This window comes from Phocoena sinus, chromosome 3 (assembly GCF_008692025.1).
Source record: "Phocoena sinus isolate mPhoSin1 chromosome 3, mPhoSin1.pri, whole genome shotgun sequence".
NCBI lineage: Eukaryota > Metazoa > Chordata > Mammalia > Artiodactyla > Phocoenidae > Phocoena > Phocoena sinus.
In genome coordinates, this window is record NC_045765.1 from 144058504 (window position 1) to 144082081 (window position 23578).

At 37.4% G+C, this 23578-nt stretch overlaps 1 protein-coding gene across 4 annotated transcripts in view; it reads left to right on the top strand.

The window, feature by feature from the left end:
* The window catches only part of RANBP3L (RAN binding protein 3 like), a 48197-nt gene that overhangs the window by 20012 nt on the left and 4607 nt on the right, over positions 1-23578 (top strand). The window contains exons 2-13 of one of the 4 annotated variants that reach the window (XM_032628219.1): positions 3068-3126; positions 4191-4230; positions 4732-4809; positions 5666-5740; positions 10103-10174; positions 10517-10656; positions 13917-14020; positions 15121-15205; positions 17779-17881; positions 18230-18360; positions 19955-20075; positions 21711-21853. In XM_032628219.1, the coding sequence (XP_032484110.1) occupies positions 3068-3126; positions 4191-4230; positions 4732-4809; positions 5666-5740; positions 10103-10174; positions 10517-10656; positions 13917-14020; positions 15121-15205; positions 17779-17881; positions 18230-18360; positions 19955-20075; positions 21711-21853 (1151 nt within the window). Of the gene's footprint in view, positions 1-3067; positions 3127-4190; positions 4231-4731; positions 4810-5665; positions 5741-10102; positions 10175-10516; positions 10657-13916; positions 14021-15120; positions 15206-17778; positions 17882-18229; positions 18361-19954; positions 20076-21035; positions 21220-21710; positions 21854-23578 lie in introns of those variants that run through there. The other 3 variants (XM_032628222.1, XM_032628220.1, XM_032628221.1) reach the window with 3 other exon arrangements.

Sequence of the window (23578 nt, forward strand, 5' to 3'; positions counted from 1 at the left end):
ATTAAGAAAGGGGCACTCACTAAAAAGCTCATTGGCAGCTATGTGCACTTGCACTGGGTTCTCATCATCTGGCTTGACCATTCACTGAGAAATTTGTTTGCCCATATCTTTTGTTCTTTTCTTTCGGGTTGGTCAGACTCTCCAGAGAAAAATCTTATAATTTCCTGCCTGGAGGAAATAAACCTGGCTGCCAGCATTCTGTGAACTGAGTAGAGAGTGCTCACACAGAACCTCAATATTTTGTATGCGTGGTAGGCAGTATAACAGCTCCCTAAATATGTCCGTATCCTAATGCTCAGAGCCTGTAAATACGTACCTTATGTGGCAAAAGAAACCCAGTAGATGTGATTAAGTTAAGGATCTTGAGACAGGAAGATTATCTTAGATAATCCAACTTCATCTTCAGCCTCATCTTATACCACTGTCCTCTCCCTCTTACCTTGCAAAGTGACTTGTATACAGTCACCCCTCAATACATATTTGTTGAATAAGTGGATTGATCAACAAATATATTAGAAAGAAGAAAGGATACATTTTAAAATATATCATTGTAAGGACTGTGATCTTATTTTCAAGTTTTCCTACCGGCTCAGGTTAGAAAACTTCTATGAACCCAATGGCTTGATAAATGTTTACTTTTGACTTTGTCTTTGGAGCCAAAGGACTGGTTTGAGAAAGGGAGAGAGAATCTAGCTGGAAGAGGAGGTAAGGAGGTCATCTGTTTTCCAGCTAATGAGCTGGGCAGTGTCAGGGAGAGGAGGTGGCTGCACTGAGGCTAATATACCTTCAATCAGACAATGTATACCTAGATCCTAGCACAGTGGCTGGCACAAAAAGATACTCAATAAATATTTGTTGAACTGATGAAAAAAAAATGGCCTTCCTACTTTACCACATGCCCTCCAAGCTACAAGTAACCCTTTATGATTTCCTACTTAACGCTGCCATTGAAGATCACTTCTGCCCTTTTTTTTTTTTTTTTTTTTTGCGGTACGTGGGCCTTTCACTGTTGTGGCCTCTCCCGTTGCGGAGCACAGGCTCCGGACGCACAGGCTCAGCAGCCATGGCTCACGGGCCCAGCCGCTCCGCGGCATGTGGGATCTTCCTGGACCAGGGCATGAACCCGTGTCCCCTGCATCGGCAGGCGGACTCTCAACCACTGCGCCACCAGGGAAGCCCACTTCTGCCCATTTTTAGCTCTATGTTTTGATAGAGGAAAAGTCAACATGCTATTTGTCTACGGTTCGGTCAAGTCATACTATTTTAAGGACAACTATCCTAAGTCCAGTTTAGAAGAGGCCCATTTATTATTCCACTTCATAAGTATTCCACTGCACATTCACAAAGACTATGTCCTTTCAAAGTCATTAGAGATCTCATTTCTTAAATCTAATGTAATTCCCGAAAAAGGAGCTTGTTCTAAGAAAGAACAAAGACTTGAGCTACAGTTTAATATGGATGGCAATGCAAATATATTGTTGAGCATTTTCTGCTGTGGTTCACTTGGCTCCAAGGGCAGACAGCACAGCAAGCACTTGCATAAAAAAATGAAGCTTATCTTGCTGGACCGAAAGAAGGTACCCAAGTTCACAGGGCCCCAGGAGCTTGGCAAAGGGTGGTCTGGCAGAGTTTTGACACGCTATTATGGGATAAGATTGTGGGTAACTGGAAAACCCCTTTCTGGCATATAAAAGATGTAATTATCTGGTAGTTCCTTGAAATTCTTCAGCTAGGCTTTTATTTATTTAACCAGTGATGGCAAATTACCTCAGCTTCTATGCTGGCATGATACATCGGTAATGGCTGCTAGAAGCCTATAATGATAAAAGTTCTGAGGAAATATTGGGGCTCATCAAGAAAGTGTTGTCATAGATTAGCAATGTCAGCTATGAGTTTTGGAATAGGGATTGGTGTCACGCCACATATTTAATATCCTTTCAGGCTTTTTTTTGGTCTTATTAAAATCTAAGTAATTATATGTAAAAATCCACATAATTTTCACATAAATTCTGTAAAGTAAGTACTGTTATAGTCTTCATTTTTATTTCGGATGAAGAAACTTAAGGTACAGACATATTGTTTCCAAAAGTATATTGCCAATTAGCGGTGGAACTTATATTTGAACACATGCCTCTCTAACTCCAGAGCCCCTCCAAGCTTTTAACAACCATATAATCTTCCCTAAGAATTCTAGAGTGCTGATATTTAATGCTGTTATCACTCATTTATACCCTAGAGTGAATGAGTTCCTTTCTATCCTTACCTAAGATAGGAAAATATCAAAGATTAATAAGGTTGGCAGGGCTGAAGACAAACTACCTACTTTACAATACTGTTTAAGACTGATTCTTAGTCTAAATATTGAAAACATGACTTAGTATATGACTAGTCAAGGAAATATGAATTATTCCTGGATTATTTAAGTACATCTGTACCATTTATATTTTGAGATCCAAACCAAGTAGAAGTATTACTCTCAGATGAGATTTTTTTTTTTTTTTTTTTGCGGTACTCGGGCCTCTCACTGTTGTGGCCTCTCCCGTTGCGGAGCACAGGCTCCGGACGCACAGGCTCAGAGGACATGGCTCACGGGCCCAGCTGCTCCGTGGCACGTGGGATCTTCCCGGACCGGGGCATGAACCCGTGTCCCCTGCATCGGCAGGCAGACTCTCAAACACTGCGCCACCAGGGAAGCCCTCAGATGAGATTTTTCATCCTTTGAAATGTTTTATTCTAAAAGTAAGGATGTTAATCACTACGGCACGATGAGTTTCCAAATGCAGGTAATTGTACTTTGTTTTCCTTAAACATTTAGAGGTTGTTCTCTTAATGGGATGATCTATTTATGGAAACATATTACTATCACTTTCCCCGAATATTTATTTCTCTAATTGTTAAAATCATTTGTAAATATGCAATTTACATGTAAATCATTCATGTAAAACAGTTTGGATTTTACCCAAAGGCAGGGAAAAATACAAAACCAAAAAATCTTCAAATATTTGTAGTTGGTGTTAGAAATGTCAGAGTATTGTTTGATTTCTTGCATGTTCTTTTACTTTTACAGAAAAATCTGTCATTGCTCAACCAATATTTGTTTTTGAAAAGAGAAAACAAACTTTTAAGGTAAGATCAAGTCACTTTTCTTTGAGTTTTTTTTTTGAGGTATTTATTTATTTTGGCTGCGTTGGGTCTTCTTTGCTGTGCGCGGGCTTTCTCTAGTTGCGGAGAGCAGGGCCTACTCTTCATTGCAGTGCGCGGGCTTCTCATTGAAGTGGCTTCTCTTGTTGAGGAGCACTGGCTCTAGGTACATGGGTTTCAGTAGTTGCAGCGCGTTGGCTCAGTACTTGTGGCTCACAGGGTCTGGAGTGCAGGCTCAGTAGTTATGGTGCACGGGCTTCGTTGCTCTGCAGCATGTGGGATCTTCCCGGAGCAGGGATTGAACTCGTGTCCCCTGCATTGGCAGGCGCATTCTTAACCACTGCACCACCAGGGAAGTCCCTCTTTGATTTTTACTTTGACAAGATTGTATTTCGAGAAGCTAGCTATACTAAATATCACTGCTGCATAAATTTATCCTCTGTTCTTCACTTAGAGGAGTAGTAACTCCAGAATATTTACATCATAGGGATTTACTGACAGCAATTTGGCTGAAATGGGAAGCCAGAGGCCTTATCTTGAAACTATGGATAACATGCCATTTTTGCCAAATTATCTGTTTTTTTTTTTTTTTTTTGGAGTGACTGGGAAAGGGGAGGGGCTGAAGGAGATTAGGAGGGCTAAGGCTCATCATGCATTCCCCACCACTGACCTAGCTTAAAACTGGATATAAAATAAGTTCTAAACTGCAATATATGATTCAAAAGAAATCTTGAGGACTCTATTTGCTTTTTCAGCATCATACTAAAATCACTTGCTTTGAAAGACAAACGATAGCATTAGTAGCATTCTCACTTTAGCCTAACTAGTATTTTCTTGTTATTCATTCTTACTTATGGAGGTAATTTACCCTACTACCCACAAAACTAACTAAGAAAAACTCAACTCCTAGTGAGTAAAGGTGAGCAGCTTTTCCTAGCCTAGCTGAATAGACCTGGCTTCTGAGAATTCTCTTATAAAGTGACAGGGTGAAAGTCTGATTTGAAAACAGCAAACACTCAGCTCTCACTGGTAGCTTTGTTTCCTTCCAGAGACCTGCAGAAGACACCCTGTATGAAGCAGCAGAACATGGTAATGATTTGTATCCTGTATTTCAAAAGCAATCTTTATACAAAGAGATAAGTAGGCACAAGCATTTTGGCATGTGGCACAGACAATGTAAAATCGAATGGTTTTTCTTGTTTTTAAGCATGCAAGTAGACTGGCTCTTGTTTTGAAAGATGACATGTAGGTCTTTGGGAACACTGATGTTAACAACACTAAAATCCCATGATTCTCCACTGCCTGTACTTCAACCTTCCAAAAGCATTCTCCATACAATCTCAGAATTTGTACGCAACCTCTTGCCAAAGCCACTTTTTAAAAATTGTTTCACAGTACGATGATATGCCTATGGGTTTATAATCTCCAAGTTATTAACCCCAATATCTAACACTGTGCTTCAGAAATTAACACATTGTCAAACGATGATATATCTAGAGAAAAGGAAATTCTGTTTCTCCTCTCATATCACGGATTGAGCCTAATTTGTTATTGCAATCAGTTTTACCCTTCACATTGAATTTCTTACAGAGTGTAATGATTCTTCAAGAAAGCGTGTCCGGTCTTCATCTTTTACTTTGCATACTACAGATTCTCAGTCCCAAGGAGGTAGGTATAGCCTTGACTGCTGAGTGTTCACTGTTATGTTTACTCTGAGTGTGACACTACTAAGGGACTTTTCAAACACATAATGTTTAAAAATCTACCCATTGATAGTGTTTATAATATATCGTTGTATGAAGATAGCAGTTTATAAATGAATTGCACAGTGAGTTATTATTTTAAAAGTCAATTAATCAACATTGGAAAAAAGACTGAAAGGATATAAACCACAGTGTTGGCAATGGTTATCTTAGGTAATGGGATTACAAGTGATTTGGCTCCCTTGTCCACCACCCCCCCACCCCCCACCCCCAGCCCACTCCACCCCCCAACTCCGACCTTTGTATTTTGCTGTGTTCACAAAGTTTCTGCATTAAGCATGTATTAGCTTTACAATTAGGAGAAACTCCTATTTCCTCCTAAGTAAACATCTACTTAAATAAACAGATGTCTGTTTTTAAAAAAACACTTTATTCTAAGAACTTTATCATATGCTGTGTTTTGAATAAACCATTAACTTAGTTTGCCTCTCTCCTACACTCAAAGCACTCTGGTGACTTCTTTTATGATGGATCACACTGCCCTCTGCTGCGTCATACAGCTATTTATGTATATGTCTGTCTCCTCCACTGAGAGTTCCTTGAGGTCATCTTCACGCCTGATAGAGTGTCTAACACACGATGATCATGTAAATATTTACTGAATAATTCTCACCAGAGGCACTCTTTATTTTTAATCGATAAAAATACAAAAATTTTTCTAATCTGGTGATAAAGAAAATTTTCCAAAACAGCAAAAATCCAAATCAAAAGAAAAACAAACCCCACTTCCTTATTGACTCCAGTTTGCAATCTGCTTTTAGCATCAACCTTGTCCCAGAAGCGACTAAGATCGTCATCCTTCACGGATCTCCCGACCTTCCCCCCTTCTGGGCCAGGTAATAAAGAACTTCTTAGAACCTCAAGCCTGACACTCTGACTTTTCCAAATCCATTCTTATTCATGATGAGCTTTCTTTTTCGGCTACTATAAAACTCTGACATTTTAGTGGCAAATAAAATAGGGGCCTTAGCAAAGTATGCATGGAAGACTACCTTCTGAATTCCAGCCCCACAAATCTAGACAGTATATCTGTTTATTTTTGGTAGAAAGTTTAAGCTTGATGACGTTTTTTAGGATTTCATGTTTGTGACAGCATTATTTTATGTAAGGTAGCCCTATAAAATATAGTAACTTGCTTTATTTTCCTTATTATTGTCCATCTGTACAGTTTATAATATATGTAGTACTCAAAATATATAACTATGTGTAGATTCTCAAAGTTTATGCTTTAAATTTATATTCTAAAGTTTAGAATATGATTCCTTTTGAATTTTTCACTAATTAAAACATTACCTCTTTTTATTTGAAATTTGTAATACTTTGCTAAGTAAAACTATTTTATCATAATAAAATATTTGAAATGGTTGAAACATGCTCTACATCAAGATTATGATTTGTAGTCTTGTATATTTTTGTTTCTACTGAACAACCAACTGCCTTTTCCGAGTTAAGCTTACCACAAGAAACAGAAAATACGAACTATTCACTTCCTTTTAGCAGATTCTACCCAGGAACCACAGAGTTTTCAAACTAATGAATTTATATTCTTATTAACAATTCCAAGCGTGACTGAGCAACAATATGGTCAGACACCTTTCACATACAGAAGAGACAGGTTCTAGTTCAATAAGCTCCATCTATATGTGCCTGACAAGTTACAGACATTAAGAGGAACAGGGGTCTTAATCCCAGAGGATTTGTTTTATTGTATTTGTGCATAAAGTAAAGGGATGGCTTTAAATTATCTGGAAAACTGCTTCAATTCATTTTCTAAAAATCAGACACACATACAAAAAGAATGAATAAAAAAGCCACTGATATTACCAAGCACATCCCATTTTATGTTGTGCAGAATCTTGGCGCTGTTGGAATGGAGACAAATAGTACAATTTTAAATGGCCCATTCAGTGTTACTTTATAATAATAAAGATCATAAAAACCATGTAATTGAACTTTGAATTAGAGAAGCTATTCTACCCCAACATTTATAATACTTTGAAGAAGCAATCCTTATTCTTTTCTCATCTCCTTTAATCCAACACTCAAAGGTTGCTATTTCTGCGATTTGCAACCAAGAGGTGATCTCTGAGATGTGTAGTACAGACATACCTCGTTTTATTGAACTTCACAGATACTGCATTTTTTACAAATTGAAAGTTTGTGGCAACCATAACTGCATTTTTTACAAATTGAAAGTTTGTGGCAACCATACCTCAAGGAAGTCTATGGATGCCACTTTTCCAACAGCATTTGCTTGCCTTGTGTCTCTGTGTCATATTTTGGTAATTCTCACAATATTTCAAACATTTTCATTATTATTATACCTGTTATGGTGATCTGTGATCTTAGATGTTACTACTGTAATAGTAATTTTGGGGGGACACTTAAACCACGACCATATAAGTCATGATGGCCAACTTAATAAATGTGCATGTTGACTGCTCCACCAACCAGCCTGCTCCCCCATCCCTTTCCCTCTTCTCAGGCCTCCCTATTCCCTGAGATACAGCAATATTGAAATTAGGCCAGTTAATAACCTTATAGTGGCCTCTAAGTGTTTGAGTGAAAGGAAGAGTCACATGTCTCTCACTTTAAATCAAAAGTTAGAAATGATTAAGTTCCGTGAGAAAGGCATGTCTAAAGCCAAGATAGGCCAAAAACTAGGCCTCTTGCACCCAACGGTTAGCAAATATGTGACTGTGAAGGAAAAGTTCCTGAAGGAAATTGAAAGTGCTACTTCAGTGAACACATGAATGATAAGAAAGTGAAACAGACTTCTTGCTGATATGGAGAAAGTTCTAGTGGTCTGGAGAGAAGATCAAACCACCCACAATATTCCTTCAAGCCAAAGCTTAATCAAGAACAAGGCCCTGACTCTTTTCAGTTCTGTAAAGGCTGAGAGACTTGAGGAAGCTGCAAAAGAAAAGTCTGAAGCTAGCAGAGGTTGGTTCATGAGGTTGAAGGAAAGCAGCCGTCTCCATAACATAAGTGTGCAAGGTGAAGCAGCAAGTGCTGATGCAGAAGCTGCAGCAAGTTATCCAGAAGATCTAGCTCAGGTCATTAATGAAAGTGACTACCCTAAACAACAGATACTCAATGTAGATGAAACAGCCTTATACTGGAAGAAAATGCCATCTAGGGCTTTTCATAGCTAGAGAGGAGAAGTCAATGCCTGGCCTCAAAGTTTCAAAGGACAGGCTGACTCTCTTGTTAGGGACTAATGCAGCTGGAGACTTTAAATAGAAGCCAGTGCTTATTTAGCATTCTGAAAATTTAGGGCCCTTAAGAATTATGATAAATCTACTCTGCCTGTGTCCTATAAATGGAAAAACAAAGCCTGGATGATGGCACACCTGTTTACAATATGGTTTGCTGAATATTTTAAGCCCACTGTTGTGACCTACTGCTCAGAAAAAGGTTCCTTTCAAAATATTACTGTTCAGTGACAATATATCTGGTCACTCAAGAGCTCTGATGGAGATGTAAAACAAGATTAATGTCATTCATGCCTGCTAACACAACATCCACTTTTCACCCCATGGATCAAGGAGTCATTTTGACATTCAAGTCTTATTATTTAAGAAGTACATTTTAGGGACTTCCCTGGTGGCACAGTGATTAAGACTCCGTGCTCCCAATGCAGGGGGCCTGCGTTTGATCCCTGGTCAGGGAACTAGATCCCACATGCATGCTGCAACTAAGAGTTCGCATGCCACAACCAAGGAGCCCGTGAGCTACAACTAAAGAGCCCACCTGCTGCAACTAAGACCCAGAGCAAGCAAATAAATAAATTAAAAAAAAAAAAAAAAGAAGTACATTTTGTAAGGCTATAGCTGCCATAGGTAGTGATTCCTCTGATGGATCTGGACAAAGCATTTGCAAACCTTCTGGAAAGGACTCACCATTCTAGCTGCCGTTAAGAACATTTGTAATTCATGGGAAGAGGTCAAAATATCAACATTCACAGGAGTTTGGAAGAAGCTGATTCCAACCCTCATGGATGACTTTGAGGGGTTCCAGACTTCAGTGGAGGAATAAGTACAGATGTGGTGGAAATAGCAAGAGAACTAGAATTAGACGTGAAGCCTGAAGATGTGGCTGAATTGCTGCAATCTGATGATAAAACTTGAACAGATGAGGAGCTGCTTCTCATGGATGAGCAAAGAAAGTGGTTTCCTGCTCATCTAGTCCTGGTGAAGATGCTGCAAAGGTTGTTGAAATGACAATAAAGGATTTAGAATAAACTTAGTTGGGGGTTTGAGGGGACTGACTCCAATTTTGAAAGAAGTTCTGTGAGTAAAATATTATCAAACAGCATTGCATGCTACAGAAATCATTCGTGAAAGGAAAAGTCAACTGATGCTGCAAACTTCACTGTTGTCTTATGTTAAGACATTGCCACGGTCACCCCAGCCTTCAGCAACCACCAGCCTGATCAGTCAGCAGCCACAGACACTGAGGCAAGACCCTCCCCCAGCCGAAAGATTATGACCCTCTGAAGGTTCACATGATGGTTAGCATTTTTTTAGCAATAAAGTATTTTTAAATTAAGATACATATATTGCTATTGCACACTTAACAGACTACAGTATAGTGTAAATGTAACTTTTATATGCACTGGGAAACCAAAGAATTTGTGTGACTCACTTTATTGTGATACTCATTTTATTGCAGTGGTCTGGATCCCAATCAGCAATATCTCTTTGGTATGCCTATAATTCTGTTCTTGCAGCCAAGACCACAGTCTTATCCCATCAATTCACTTCACAGAAAAATGGCCTAGAGTAATGGTCATCTTTACTTCTCTCTTCGGGTATCATTAAAGAGTGGGGAAGGGGCAGAATTTGCTAACAATTTTATAACATTCTATAAGAAATATATATTAATGCACACAGATGGTTCACTACCAATTCAGAGTTTATAATCTGTAGAATTTCTCTCAGTATTCAATTTCATGATTCTAAAGAAAACTGTCTATTTCACTTGCGACCTAATTTTCACTTATTTTTCTGAGTATAAAGACTAGCGAAACTCATCTTGCCATCACACTTTTTGAGCAGAATCAGTGCTCTCATGAGCACTGCCTACTACTCTGTTAGTGCCAACAGCGACATCTACTGGTGAGTTCGGTGCAAGACCGTTAAAACAGTAGAAACTGACTATAGGTTTAAAAATGTTTGTAAACATGTTTTTTACAGTGAAGAAAAACAATGTTTTTATGACATCAACTTTTGTGCAAAGGAATGTTGATATGAACAGTGCAGAACAAGGTATGTAGCTTCTCTTTATTACAAGAACCTCAGAAATTTTGTTTTTTATCATCCATATCTTAATCTCTGTGTGTGTGTATGGTGGTATGGTGGTTGAGTGACAAAACATGAAGGAAAGCATTTGGTAAGCTAAGTCCCATGATCAAAATGAATAGTTACTGGGTTAAAAGTAGGCAGGAAGAAAGTACCAGGCAGCTCACTGGCTATTTTGACTTTGATTAGTTAACATTAACCCCTCGTTTAATCATGACTTTAGAAAATTAGCATTAAATTAGTAAAAAAAATAGAGAGGAAAAGTATTTCACTAAAGATATATTGTCCCTTTCATTCTGTTCTTTTAAGGTCCTGTGAAACATTCTGAACATGTTCTAAGACCTGCTATCTTGCAGCCACCTCAAGCTCAAAAGTGTATAAAAGTAAGAAAAGCATTTGGACACGATGTGTTGGAATCCTGCAAGAGTAGAGAAAAAAACAAAAATAAGGTAAGAAAACCTCCTATGGTAGGACTGACCTCAATTCTCCATCCTTCTTTTGGTAGACTGTTGTGGGCCCCCATATCCGGAATTAGGGGCTGCCTGACCTTTGTTCTGTTGCTGAAGCAGCTACCAGGCTGGAAAAACAGCTGGACAAGATAGCCAAAATCCCTCAGTAACCTTATTAAACTTGTCCTCTTAAACTGGAGGGTTGCTCCCGGGAACAAGTCTTGTGTTATCTCCTAAGCTGTAAAGCTGAGTCCTGTGTAGTGGGGACCCTTGGGGTCTTGTTCTGGTGCATTGATCCCATGTGAGAATAAGGGAGCAATGCGGTGGCAGGGGCCAGGAGTCAGATGTCAAAAAAAGGAAAGGGATTTTTTTTGTATCTTCAACTGGTGGACATGCTAGTGTGGCTTCCCTTCCAGACCCATCTTCATGGAAACAGGAGTAACGAACTACCTCCACAGTGTAATTGGGAGGGCTTGGGAAGCCTCTGGAGACAGAAACAATTTCTCTCTTCCAACTGAATCACTTGCTGTGGGCCTTTCTCAGGAGATATTCATTTTACTCAGGCCATGCAGATATGGGCTTGGGGATATTCTGTTGCTATAGTTCTATCTGTGTCTTCCAGAAGCAGACACTTGAGAGGAAGGGAACACAGGATCAACAGGGTGGAATTTGAGAGTTATTCCATCAGTCATTTGCTTCCAGCTAAACTACTGAGGGTTGATCAGCTGGTTTTGGCTTTTTTCCCAGACTGAACATGAGGACAGTGACACATGCAAGTGTTAAAATACCAATCATTTAATCAATTCAGTGAAAGTAATCCAATTGGTACTAATCCTACCTTTACTGCTATTTAACTGTGTTTTCATTGACACATGGATGTGTTAAAATACGAATCATTTAATCAATTCAGTGAAAATAATCTGATTGGTACTAATCCTACTTTTACTGCTATCTAACTGTGCTTGCATTCTTAGACAAAGCACCCAACCTTCTCTTTTTTATCAGTGAAGTGAGGGAATTGAACTTGGTCAGCATTTACCAACCTTTTTTTTTTTTTTTTTTTGTGGTACCCGGGCCTCTCACTGTTGTGGCCTCTCCTGTTGCGGAGCACAGGCTCCGGACGCACAGGCTCAGCGGCCATGGCTCACGGGCCTAGCTGCTCCGCCACATGTGGGATCTTCCCGGACCGGGGCAGGAACCCGTGTCCCCTGCATCGGCAGGCGGACTCTCAACCACTGCGCCCCCAGGGAAGCCCTACCATCATTTTTATATTTCCAAATCTTTTTCTTTGTTAAGACATGATTTAATGAGACCCATTATGAATTTTAAAAATCATTTCATCATTTATGCATGATATATGATGTGACTTTTAGGTATAACATATTTTAAAATTTCAAATCAGTATTTTATTAAACATTTTCACTTAAATATAATCATCACTATATTACATAAATTCTTTACCTATTTAAGGAGTGATACATGTTGTTTAATTAGTATGTAAGAAAAAGTATTATGTGTTAACTAATTTCTAAAATGTTATTACATTGCTTTTGATTTTGGAATGGCATGTTCTATAAATTATAGATTAAAATTTTTATTGCACATTACGTCAAAAGTTGATCAACATTTATTTTTGCCATGATTTTTTGAAATCCTGCATTGCATGTATTTAAAATAAAATCTGTAACAAAATAAAACTAAAGGGGGCTTCCCTGGTGGCGCAGTGGTAGAGAGTCCGCCTGCCGATGCAGGGGATGCAGGTTCGTGCCCCGGTCCGGGAGGATCCCACGTGCCGCGGAGCGGCTGGGCCCGTGAGCCATGGCCACTGAGCCTGCGCGTCCGGAGCCTGTGCTCCGCAACAGGAGAGGCCACAACAGTGAGAGGCCCGCATAACGCAAAAATAAATAAATAAATAAAAACAAAGCATAAGATAAATTTTCAGGCTATTGTTTATAAGCATTTCTTCTTGAATAACTTATTAAGGGCATAAATAGAACTTATTCCTAATAAGTGAAAAGCCTAATTGGATATGCCCATCATTGAATTTTCTCCATTGAATGATGATTTCTGAAGGTCTCAAGACAAACTATATATAAGATGCTATGTCAAATGGATAATTAATATGAACCTGCTATATAAAAAAATAAAATAAAATTCAAAAATTAAAAAAAAAGATGCTATGTCAGAATTCTGACAAAATGTTATAATTTATAGATCTAGTAAGAATTATCTGTAGGTGAATTTTACAGAACACTTGTTTTTATGATCTTTATTAACTTGTATATCAAAATTAGAGCAATTTTCATTCATCCTGTCATTAATTTTGGTCACTTATTGCATGTAATTCAAATAATATATGCCAAATAACAACTATCTCAACCAACATAGAGTTAAAAACTACCATTTTGGCTGAGATACATCATCTGAGTGACTGAGTCACAAGCATGTACTTTGATCTTTGCTAACCAATGGCACATACTCTCTTGACACATATTTCTCAGCTCTCAAGTTCTGTTACAAAGGGAAAAATACTCAAAATTATTTTTATTGATTGATATAAAATTAAAGTGGAAACAGACCCCATTTACCTTTAAAGATAGGAAGTCCCTGCAACATCTTTGAAAATCCCTGGTGGAGGAAGGGATGTGTCCACAAAACACTGAGGACACTAGATTAGATAACAGATAGAGGCTCCTTCCAGTTCTAAAACTGCTCACTCCTTCATTTATACATTAATCCAGGTAAGGTGCATATGTATATACACATCAGATGGAGTAACTAACTGATTTAGTTACCAGTCGGAAGTTTCTAGAGGAAGAGATGGAGTTTTCTCTCGCACTGGGTGGCCATGATGGTGAAGCTCTTAGGGTGTTTCCAGGGATTAAATAGTCCTGAAAGATATTTACTAATCTAGAAATGAGAATTAACTCCACTTGGCTAAAGGGGTAAGAGTAACAAAAGGAGGTGGGATTTCTGAATGTTCCCGCTCAGTCTGGTGTCAGGCAGACCCAGGCTCGAATATCAGTCCCCTTTCCTTGTTGCCCAGGCCTGCCCCCATTATTTAAGCTTGTTAGGTCAGTTTACTTACCTGTAAAATGTGTTTAATAGAAGTACAAAGTGTATAGAGTTGTTCTGAGGAGCGTATGAAATAATGTATATAAAATGTTTAGGGTAGTACTTGAACAAAGTAAGTTTTCAACGCATTAATATATCTAGTAAGGCAGTTTAAATGAACTTTTTGATGGATTTTTTTCTTTCAGATTTCTGAGGAGAACTCCTATTTGCTAAGTGAAAATTTACCAAGTGCCAGAATTTCAGTCCAGCTGTCTACTAACCAGAATTTTTTAGGTCCTACATCAGTAGGGTAAGTTAGTGATGGGGAAACAGGTGGTGTTCTTTCATTCTTGCTTTCTTTTATCATTATAACCATTTCCGGGAAAAAAGGTTCGGACATTGTACAGATAAAATGTCAAGATTTCTGTTTGAAAGGAGATTTTATAAATATACAAATTTAAAATGTTTTTTAAAACATCTCTAATATTTAAATATTATCATATTGATATTGGATCATCTCTATTGTCTTGTTGACTTGGGTAAGTATGTTTCAAATAGGTACAGCTAAATTTTTATTTAGTTAGGCATTAATTATTGGCTAATAGATTAACCTTTCCATGGCATTCTTTCTTTCCCCTCTTTTAAATTATTGCTGGCATTATTATTTATTAACATAGGTTGGATAGACAACAAAGAAAGCAGTAGAAATATGCAAAGTGAAAGTTAATATTTACTAGCATCACCAGTGATGAGGGCATGTTTGATCTGAGAGAAGATTACAACTAGCCGTGGACATTCTGGACTCGCGATTAGGGCCCACGCAGGTACCTCAGCCCTTACCTACTGTGCACACTGGGGATGCAACAGGGATCCCAGAGTCCATCTGTCAACAAACAGAGGGCTGCATGCCTTTGAGTTTCTCATTATGCAAAACACTTAAAACACTAAAAAAAAAGTTTCTGGGAGGGAAAAACCAAATTAAACCACTGCACACTCAAGTATAACTGAGAAGATAGATTGGCTTTGCTTTTGCCCTGAGCCCTTGGATCGCTAAAAGCATTGGCCAGTTGGGGAAGAGGAGAGTGGAGACTGGAGACTGGAGACGAGTCAGTGCTGGAAAAGCAAAAAGATAAGGGCTGGGCAGCTCCCCTGTTGATCACACAGCCTGTTTGGACTGGTCTTGGCCAGTGCTGTAACAGCCGTCAAATATTTTGAATAGGATCCCTGGAAGTACCTATCTCAATTTTTCCATCATTTCTCATTAACTTCAGATAAACAAAAGTTAGCAGATGTCTTTATGCTTTACATAAATCTATTAAATCATCTGATTATTTCATGTGCTAAGGTTTAAAATGGCTATATTCATTGCTACTATATTTAAAATAGCAAATGCTTATTTCTTTTCCTTAGATGTCAACCAAATGAAGATAAGTATTCTTTTAAAAGCTGCAGTTCTGATTTCGTTTTTGGAGAAAACATGGTAGAAAGAGTTTTGGTAAGATTTTGGTAAATGTTTCTATTATTATATAGAGAGCTGTCACTTCAAATTTCTGAAGGCAAATTAATTAAGACAATGTTAAATTGGAGCATACTTTTTAACTCCTGAGTTCAAAGGCACATTTCCTATCTTTAACTGGAAAGGTTCTCCTGGGAAGCAAGTTCTAGTTGTTAAAATAATAGACAAGAACCACAGAGGAAGGGAATTGTATAATTATAACATTATTACTGATAAGAAATACTAAATACTTCTTTGACTTGCATTAAACCAGAGGTACCCAAGGAAATCCCAGAACTGTCTGCAATAGTGAGATAAACTCAACTGGTCATGATATTTTAATACAGTTTTTCAATAGCATTTTTTATAACAAGATGCATTTAAAATCATTTGCCAAATTTTTCTCATTAACCACAACTTTCCCCTTCAAGATTTTACACTGAAAAGCATTATTATAACTTTTTTCGCTAGCTGTAAGAGGAAGATCATAGTCTTTTACTTGCCTAGGAGAATGTACTTGCCAAGTGGAACCCCCTGATTATTATTACCATCATCCTTAATTAATACTGAGCATCCTCCTACGTGAGGCAGTTGCTGCTCTGTCCTCCACAGGGCACGTTTCTAAAACAGAGCATGATCTACAGTGGGGAATTATACAGCCAAGTGGAAGCTGTGCAGCAAATGTGCCCATGGTTTTATCTGGTCCAACACATCTTTATACTCTTTCCACTTTCACCCAGACCAGAATCTTGGCTGAGACAAGACAAGGAAGCTAGCTTGTCTCAGGGCTATTAGTTACATGAAGAATCCCACGGAGGATGTACAGATTTTAAAACCTGTGCAAGGGCTCAGAATAACAAAAGGACCACCAACTCATGAGGCCTGTTTATTCCAAGATTTTAAGGGCTTTCACAAATCAGTTACTTTTAAGATCTAGCTTATTCTACACCTGCCTCAGGCTTAACCCCGATTCCAAGAGAAGTATCACAGCTTCTCAGCTTTGAGGCACCCTTCCGCCACTCCCAAGATGAAGGTCAGCTCCAGCAATCCTAGAGCTGTTGACCCACACCTTTGGATCTGAACCAGAATGGACCAACTTCCAGGAAATATATTTAGGCACATTTATTCTAGATTAGTCGCAGCTTCTGTAAGATGTCACAGACACAAATAAAATACTCTTCAAACCTCATGGGATCAACTTTAACATTCAACTCATTTAACAGACATGGATTGTGTTCTTATGATATATAAAGCATTGGCATTGGTCTCAAGTTTGGTGGCATATTACAATCATCTGGTGAGCCTTCAGAGGACTTATGCCTGGCCATCTCCCCTAACCAATTAGATCGGGATCTCCGTGGGTGAGGCCAGGTGTCAGGAGATTTGAATATACAGCCAGGATTGAAAACCACCTGGGTAAGTGGTTATGCAAAGCTAAAGAAGACCTTGTCCTCTAGAGACATTTATAGTGCAGTAAGGGAAAGAGATACCTATACAAATGAACTACAGTGGGAATTACAGATTTGGTGTGAGGAGGTAGGTACCTGTGTGCATTTCCTATGGGTGCTTCAACTTTGACTTACAAAGGAACCTGAGCTTCCTGTCTCCTTAAGCTGATAACATGCTAGGATAGCAGGAGCTGTAGAGATCACCTGTGTTTGTCCTCTAGTTGATCCTGTAATCCTGTGGCTTTGTGATTTGGGGGCCAGGACGCCCTCTTGATTTGTTTGCTGACCATGTGCTTTTAAGAGTGAGTCATTAAACTTTCTGTGCTTTAGTTTCTGTTTTCTTAAAATGGAAATAGTTACACCCATCTCTACCAATTTTAACAGATCATCTTGATGTCCAGTTAAATAATGTGAAAGAATCTTGAATTAGTAAGGGGAAAGATATATACCCAAGTTCTGAAGTATTGTCCAATTCTCCCTGTTCTGCAGGGAGCTATGCAGGGGGCTGTACAGGAGGTTATAAATGGCATGGAAATTACTTGGTCTTTTTTCACACAGGCATTGATTACAACACATGTGCAAATCCCCAGGTACGCAGCCTTAAAAGTGATTGTTGGCAAAAATTGTCTTAGAGGAGAAGTTAGGATTCCTTCTGTAGTGATGATGTGAGACAGCTAGTGGGTTCTTTGGATAACTTTTTAATTTTTTAAATGAACTGGATAGAAAGAGTGGACTGTTGAGAATACCGAAATACCTTGAAAAAGTGACAACAGCTGCATCTCCCTCTAGGCATCAGGTTGGTGTGGTGGTAGCATGGAACAGCTACTACCTCCTTTTGGGTCTCGAAAAGCTTTCCCATTGCCCCTGGAACTAGATGCCACCTGAAGTAGGCTGGTGGTAACTAGATTGTTTGCTGAGATCAGAACCAAGGTCTTCTAATAATGGGGAGGAAAACCAAGGTCTTCTAATAATGGGGAGGAATTCTCTGTTCAGCACAAAAGGAGCCCAAAACAAAACCAGAGCTTTTGGGTTTGTTTGCCACCCTGAGAAGAACAAAAGTATCTCTTGGCTTACTGCAAATATATGGGGATAAAATTAAGTAATACATCTTTTTCCCCCACTTAGGGTACTCAAAAACTCACTCAGCCTCAACTTGAAAATGATTCACACATCAAGGAAAAACCATTCAAATTCACTTTAAAATTTCCTATCAACGCTCCAAACTCAAGTAAGAATTATTTCATTTGTAAAACATCTGATTCAACTGGTGTACTTCCTGTTTTTCCATGTCATTTGTTTAAAATCTATAAAATACAAAAACAATAGCCCTGTATTTTAAAATGTTTGGTGAAGATTAAAGCATATAAACATGATATATAAGCTTTAATAATTGTTTGACTTAATGATATGGGGGATCATTAAAGAGATCTGCCTCAACTCAAGCAGTTTGAGTTTTTGGAAACACTCATTGTTATAAAAAGCTAAGGCTAAATGCATGTTAACAGGGGCAAGAAAGAACTTTCACAGTAGGGAAAATGGGGCGTTTTATGTGTTCTTTCCCCCTATTTTCTCTCAGGAACAGACTCTCCTAAGAATATACCCCTAACTGAATCAGCTGCTGCTTTCTCTTCTAAACCATCACCAAAATGTTTGCTGGAGAAAATTGATGTCATAACCGGGGAGGAGACAGAACACAGTGTGTTAAAGGTCTGTGCCTCATGTATTGCTCTTCCTGGCCGCACCTCCATGTGTGGAATAAGCTACCCTTAGCAGAGACAGCTTGAAAAATAAAGGCAGAAGTATACTTTTCAGAAAGACTGAGATGCTTAAATAAAAATGTTACAGGCTTCCAAGGATTATACCAATATTTTGTTGTATTCTTACATTTATATGTGTAATTTGCAGGAAAATGGATTGCTGTCTTTACAACCATGCCCATTAGTCCCTTAGAAAGAAGACAACCAAGGACCCTGCCTTAAAACAACCTATATTTTACACTTTTCATGTCAGCTTTTATAATTTGTTATCATATGATTTAAAATTCTATTTACACTGAAAGTTAAAAATGCAGATAAGATGAATTGATTTCAGTTCAAGATAATAAAAACGTTTTTTGTTTTCCTTTAAAAGTTCCTTTTATAAAATTGAAGTAGGGCTGATTTACAATGTTGTGTTAATTTCTGCTGTACAGCAAAGTGACTCAGTTATACATATATATACATTCTTTTTTAGATTCTTTTTCATTGTGGTTTATCTCAGAATATTGAATATAGCTCCCTGTGCTATGCAGTAGGACCTTGTTGTTTATCCTAAAGGTTCTTTTAAATAAGTTTTGAATTTCACATGAATCAAGAATTTCACAGATGTAGTATATAGTATCACACCTAGGATTCAAATGTTGAGTGGTATAGCTGTCAATCTAGGCATATAAAATGTAATTACTACAACTTAATCATTTTCAACAAAGCACAGATTTCCCTTAGCCTTTCTCCATCTGTTTTACCCCAAACTCTCTTCATTCCTATTTTCTTCCCCCTTGATCTACTGATACACTTACTGTACAAGTGTGTTTCACAGCATAACTCTCAGATCAGATTAATCCCAGATTCACTGAAGTAATCACTAGGGGTGAGGCCCTGACATGCTATATTTTTAACAAGTCATCTAGGTGATTCTCGTACATAGTAATATTTGAGAACCACTGGTAAGCAATTAAATTATAGTATGGTACTCTGTGGTATCACATGCTAGTTCGGATGCTGTATTTGCTAAAATTTTTAAAGCATACAAATAATTCCATGATTCCTTAACTTTCAGATAAATTACATAATTCAAATAACATTGTTTAATTTATAAGTTGGTATATACAGATATATTGTTAAGTGAAAAAGAAAGATGTGGAAAGTATTTATGGTATTCTACCATATGGTATTCTATTTTTATAGAAAAAATAGGAGAAAAATATATACATATTGGCATGTATATACATACAAATATCTCTAGAAGGATAAACAAAATATTAGCAACAGTGATTACTGTTGTAGGGGGTGAAAACTGGTAGATGGGGAACTAGTGTTGGTGGGGTTACTTTTCACTTTGTACATCTTTTTGCTTTTTAATGTTTGAACTATTCAAAAACTGTATTGTTTCAGAAGTGAAGTAAAATTTTAAAGCTGACTTAGAAATCATTAACAAAGGTTATTCTGGTAAAGTATCAGACAAATAAAAGTGTTATAGCATAGGAAAGAAATCACTTTGAAAAGTTTTCTATATTTTGACATTTAAAAAAATTGTCCTTTAGATCAACTGCAAGCTTTTTATATTCAACAAAACAACACAGTCCTGGATTGAAAGGGGCAGAGGAGCTTTGAGACTGAATGACACAGCAAGCAGTGATTGTGGAACATTCCAGTCAAGACTAAGTAAGGAATCATTTTGTAAAGCGAGTCACTATTTCTCAGGGAAATTTTTCCAATATAAGTACACATCATTTTCTGGAGATGTGTTATGTGTCAATAAATTATTAGACTGCTGTCAGTAAATTAAACAATATTATTTTTAATGTACTATAGGAGCTTCCTATTTAAAGTAGGCTCTGATGTCAGACTATACAGGTTCTAGTTCTGGCTCCATTACTAACTGGTGACCTTGGACAAATTACTTACTCTCCTTCTGCCCCAGTTGCATCACTTTAACGTGGAAATAATAGAAGTCCATGACTTAGTGAGTGTGAGAATTCAGTGAGATAGTGCACGTAAAGCACCTATGACCGAGCCCAGCAAACACCTAAATAGTAATCATTATTATTTAAAGGAATGTGATGAATTTATTTTTGAAGTGGAATCGTTTTTCTAAAAGAGAATATTTGCCCTGTCATTTATTCTTGGCATTCTAAACACAGTGTGTGGGTTGGGATGAGAGGTCAATTTCCAAGTAAATAAAGGTGTGTGGTTATTGAATCCTGCAGGCAGAGTGCTGGTCAGAATTTGGTCAGCCAAACCAAAAGCCTGAGGAGGTTTCTGGCATCCAAAAGACACACTGGGCATTGTTCAGAGGTCCAAACTGAAAGTAAGCACAGGCAGAGATCTGGGCCCGGGGTGGATGGGTTTACTGGTCAATATCGGGTAGTCAAATCTTGTGGAGGAGACCACAAGTAGAAGCTGGTAAATGGATATCTGGTGAGTTTCAGATATCAATCTCAAGAAGTGAGTAAGGAATAGAATTCAGACTAAGAGAGTTAGGAGCACTGGCAAACAGGTTTCTAAATAATCTGACTATCATTCCCAAGGCAGGTATTAGCTGTTTTCTACTCTGGTTTAATTTCACTCCTTCCACTACTTGCCAAAAAAATGCACAAAACAACTTTTCTTTTAATTATACAGGTAATACATGTCCATTACAGAAGACGGAAAATATGGATCGACAAGAAGAAAAAAAGTTAAATTACTCATAGGCCTATCTTCCTGTAGTAGCTAGCTTCTGTCAATAAAATATATTCTTAAGGACTTTGTATACAATAAATGTATACAATACATTGAAAAATTTGTGATAAATGGTGTTTATAGTACTTTGTAACCTGATTTTTTCTTTTGCATAGTATGCCATGGTCACCTTTCTACATTAATCATTATCTTTCTTTAGTATTCTTAATGAGTTCATAATATCCTCAATAGCTGTACCATCATTTATTTAACTAATTCCATTTTTTGAATGCTTAAAGTTTTCGTTTCAGTTTTCTCCATTATAAACAATTCTCGGGTAAATATTCTTCAGACCATTATGTCCTCAAAGGAATTCTAAAATTTAACCATTTTTTAATATTATAGTTAAAAAAAATAGCATTTTTAGCATTTAAGCTAATAAAAAGGTCCTCCAACATAATAAAGCCCAATTTGGAAACCAAATTATAATCTAGTCAATTAAATTACAATTTAGTAGTGACAATAGAGTCTGAAAAACAACTACCAGATTTATTTGCTTTCCAAAATGGCAAATTCCTCTGAAAGGCTAAGGAATCAACTGTTCTAAAATCTGATAAATTCATCTTCCTATTTTAGTTATGCACAATCAAGGCAGCCTGAGGCTGATTCTCAATAGTAAACTCTGGGCTCAAATGGAGATTCAAAAAGCAAACCACAAAAATTTACGAATAACAGCTACTGATTTAGAAGACTATAACATCAAAGTGTTTTTAATTCAGGTAAGTGACAAATTTCAGTGATAGAGGATTATCCTACTATATTTATAGATCTCTGCAGTCACATTTGTTTTTTTCATTTTATTAAAATAACCTATACCATTAGCAAAAAATCAGCCATTTATTATAGTTGTTTACAGTCTAATATAAGACCTAAATTTTGCATGAAATTTAGAGATTAACAACAGTTCAAAGCAGTCAATTGGTACTGGTCCCAAGACATTTGTATTGGTATATGCTGTCAAACCCCTACATTTTTCTTTACTATTAAAATTATGTCAACCATCTTACTAAATTCCAGAGAGACTACTGTCAGGATTGGCTCCTAGGAGGCCAGCAGAATCCACACCCTGATGCTTACACTGCGTGCTGAAATTGAGGCTTTGAAATCACTGGAAAGGAACCAGTGAGAAATGGAAAAACACAGGGCTAGCAAGTTAAAACAACCGGTCCAATAGCAAATTCCAATTCTGGATATGAGTCAGTCTCCAAGGTAACAGGATGGGAGCACAGCTTTAGCTGTTCCGGCAGCAGGAATGCTTGACCTCAAATACAAGATCCAGGCAAAAAAGACAGAGATGACATGAATCAGGCGAGAAAAAAGGCTGGATTTCCCCCATAGGCCGAGTCTCAGAAGACTTGAGAAGACTGAATATCTAAGCAACTCAGGTAGAAGATGACAATACAAGTAAATTGGCTTCCATATAATAATGAAAAAACAAAAGTTGGCAAGAGCCCACTGATGAAAAACCAAAGGTTTTATTAACTACCAGTAGGTGCACTGTTAGGTATAAGTGATGTTGAGTGTTAAAATCTTAGAGTAAGATGTCTAAACCCTGTTTACCATTTAGGGAGATAATACTGGATACTCTGCTAGACCAGATGCCCCTGTCTTTCAGTGGGTAAAGCAGCCTGTCTGAGATTGAGACTATGATTAGATTCGATTAGATTTAACTATGACTAGATTCTGCTGCTCAATATCTGGCCCATGCTGACTTTTTAAACTGTAGGATAATTTTTGGATATTAGCAAACAAAATGCAATAAAAATCACCCAAAATTCCACTCCCAGAGATGGTCACTGTTAACATTTTGGTCTTATACTACATTTTAGTATATACATGTATGTGTGGGTACATATATACATGTGTACCATACTGTACATACGGCGTGACTTTCAGGCAAGTTATTTAGCCCTCCTAAACCTGATTTTACTCATCTGCCAATGGAAGACAATAATAATATACTTTATAAAGTGATTGAGAAGATTAAACAGCTAACATTTGATTGTGAAATACACATATGTAACCTTTTCACTTATCAATGAAAATGAGTGTTTTCTGTTATTAAATAGTTCATTCTTCAAGAATTCTTTTATAGGTGAAAATAAATTCTGTTCTATTATGTACCATAATTTATTCCATTAATCCCATTTTGTTAAATACTTAGGCAATTTACTATGTTCATTATTATAAATTCTGCAAGGAATTCTCTATGTACATACATGTTAATTCTCTTGGGAAAAGGTTTTGACTTGTCTTGACACATTTATCTCCAGAAAGACTGAGCCAATTTTCATTCTCACCAGCATTTTCTTATGGTACTTCCTGGAAATTATTTTTAAGCATTGCAAATTTGTTGTCCAAATATATATATATATTATTGTGCTTTTACTTCTTGTTCTGAATTTCTTGAATGAAAATATCTGAATGAATTTGGCTATATATAT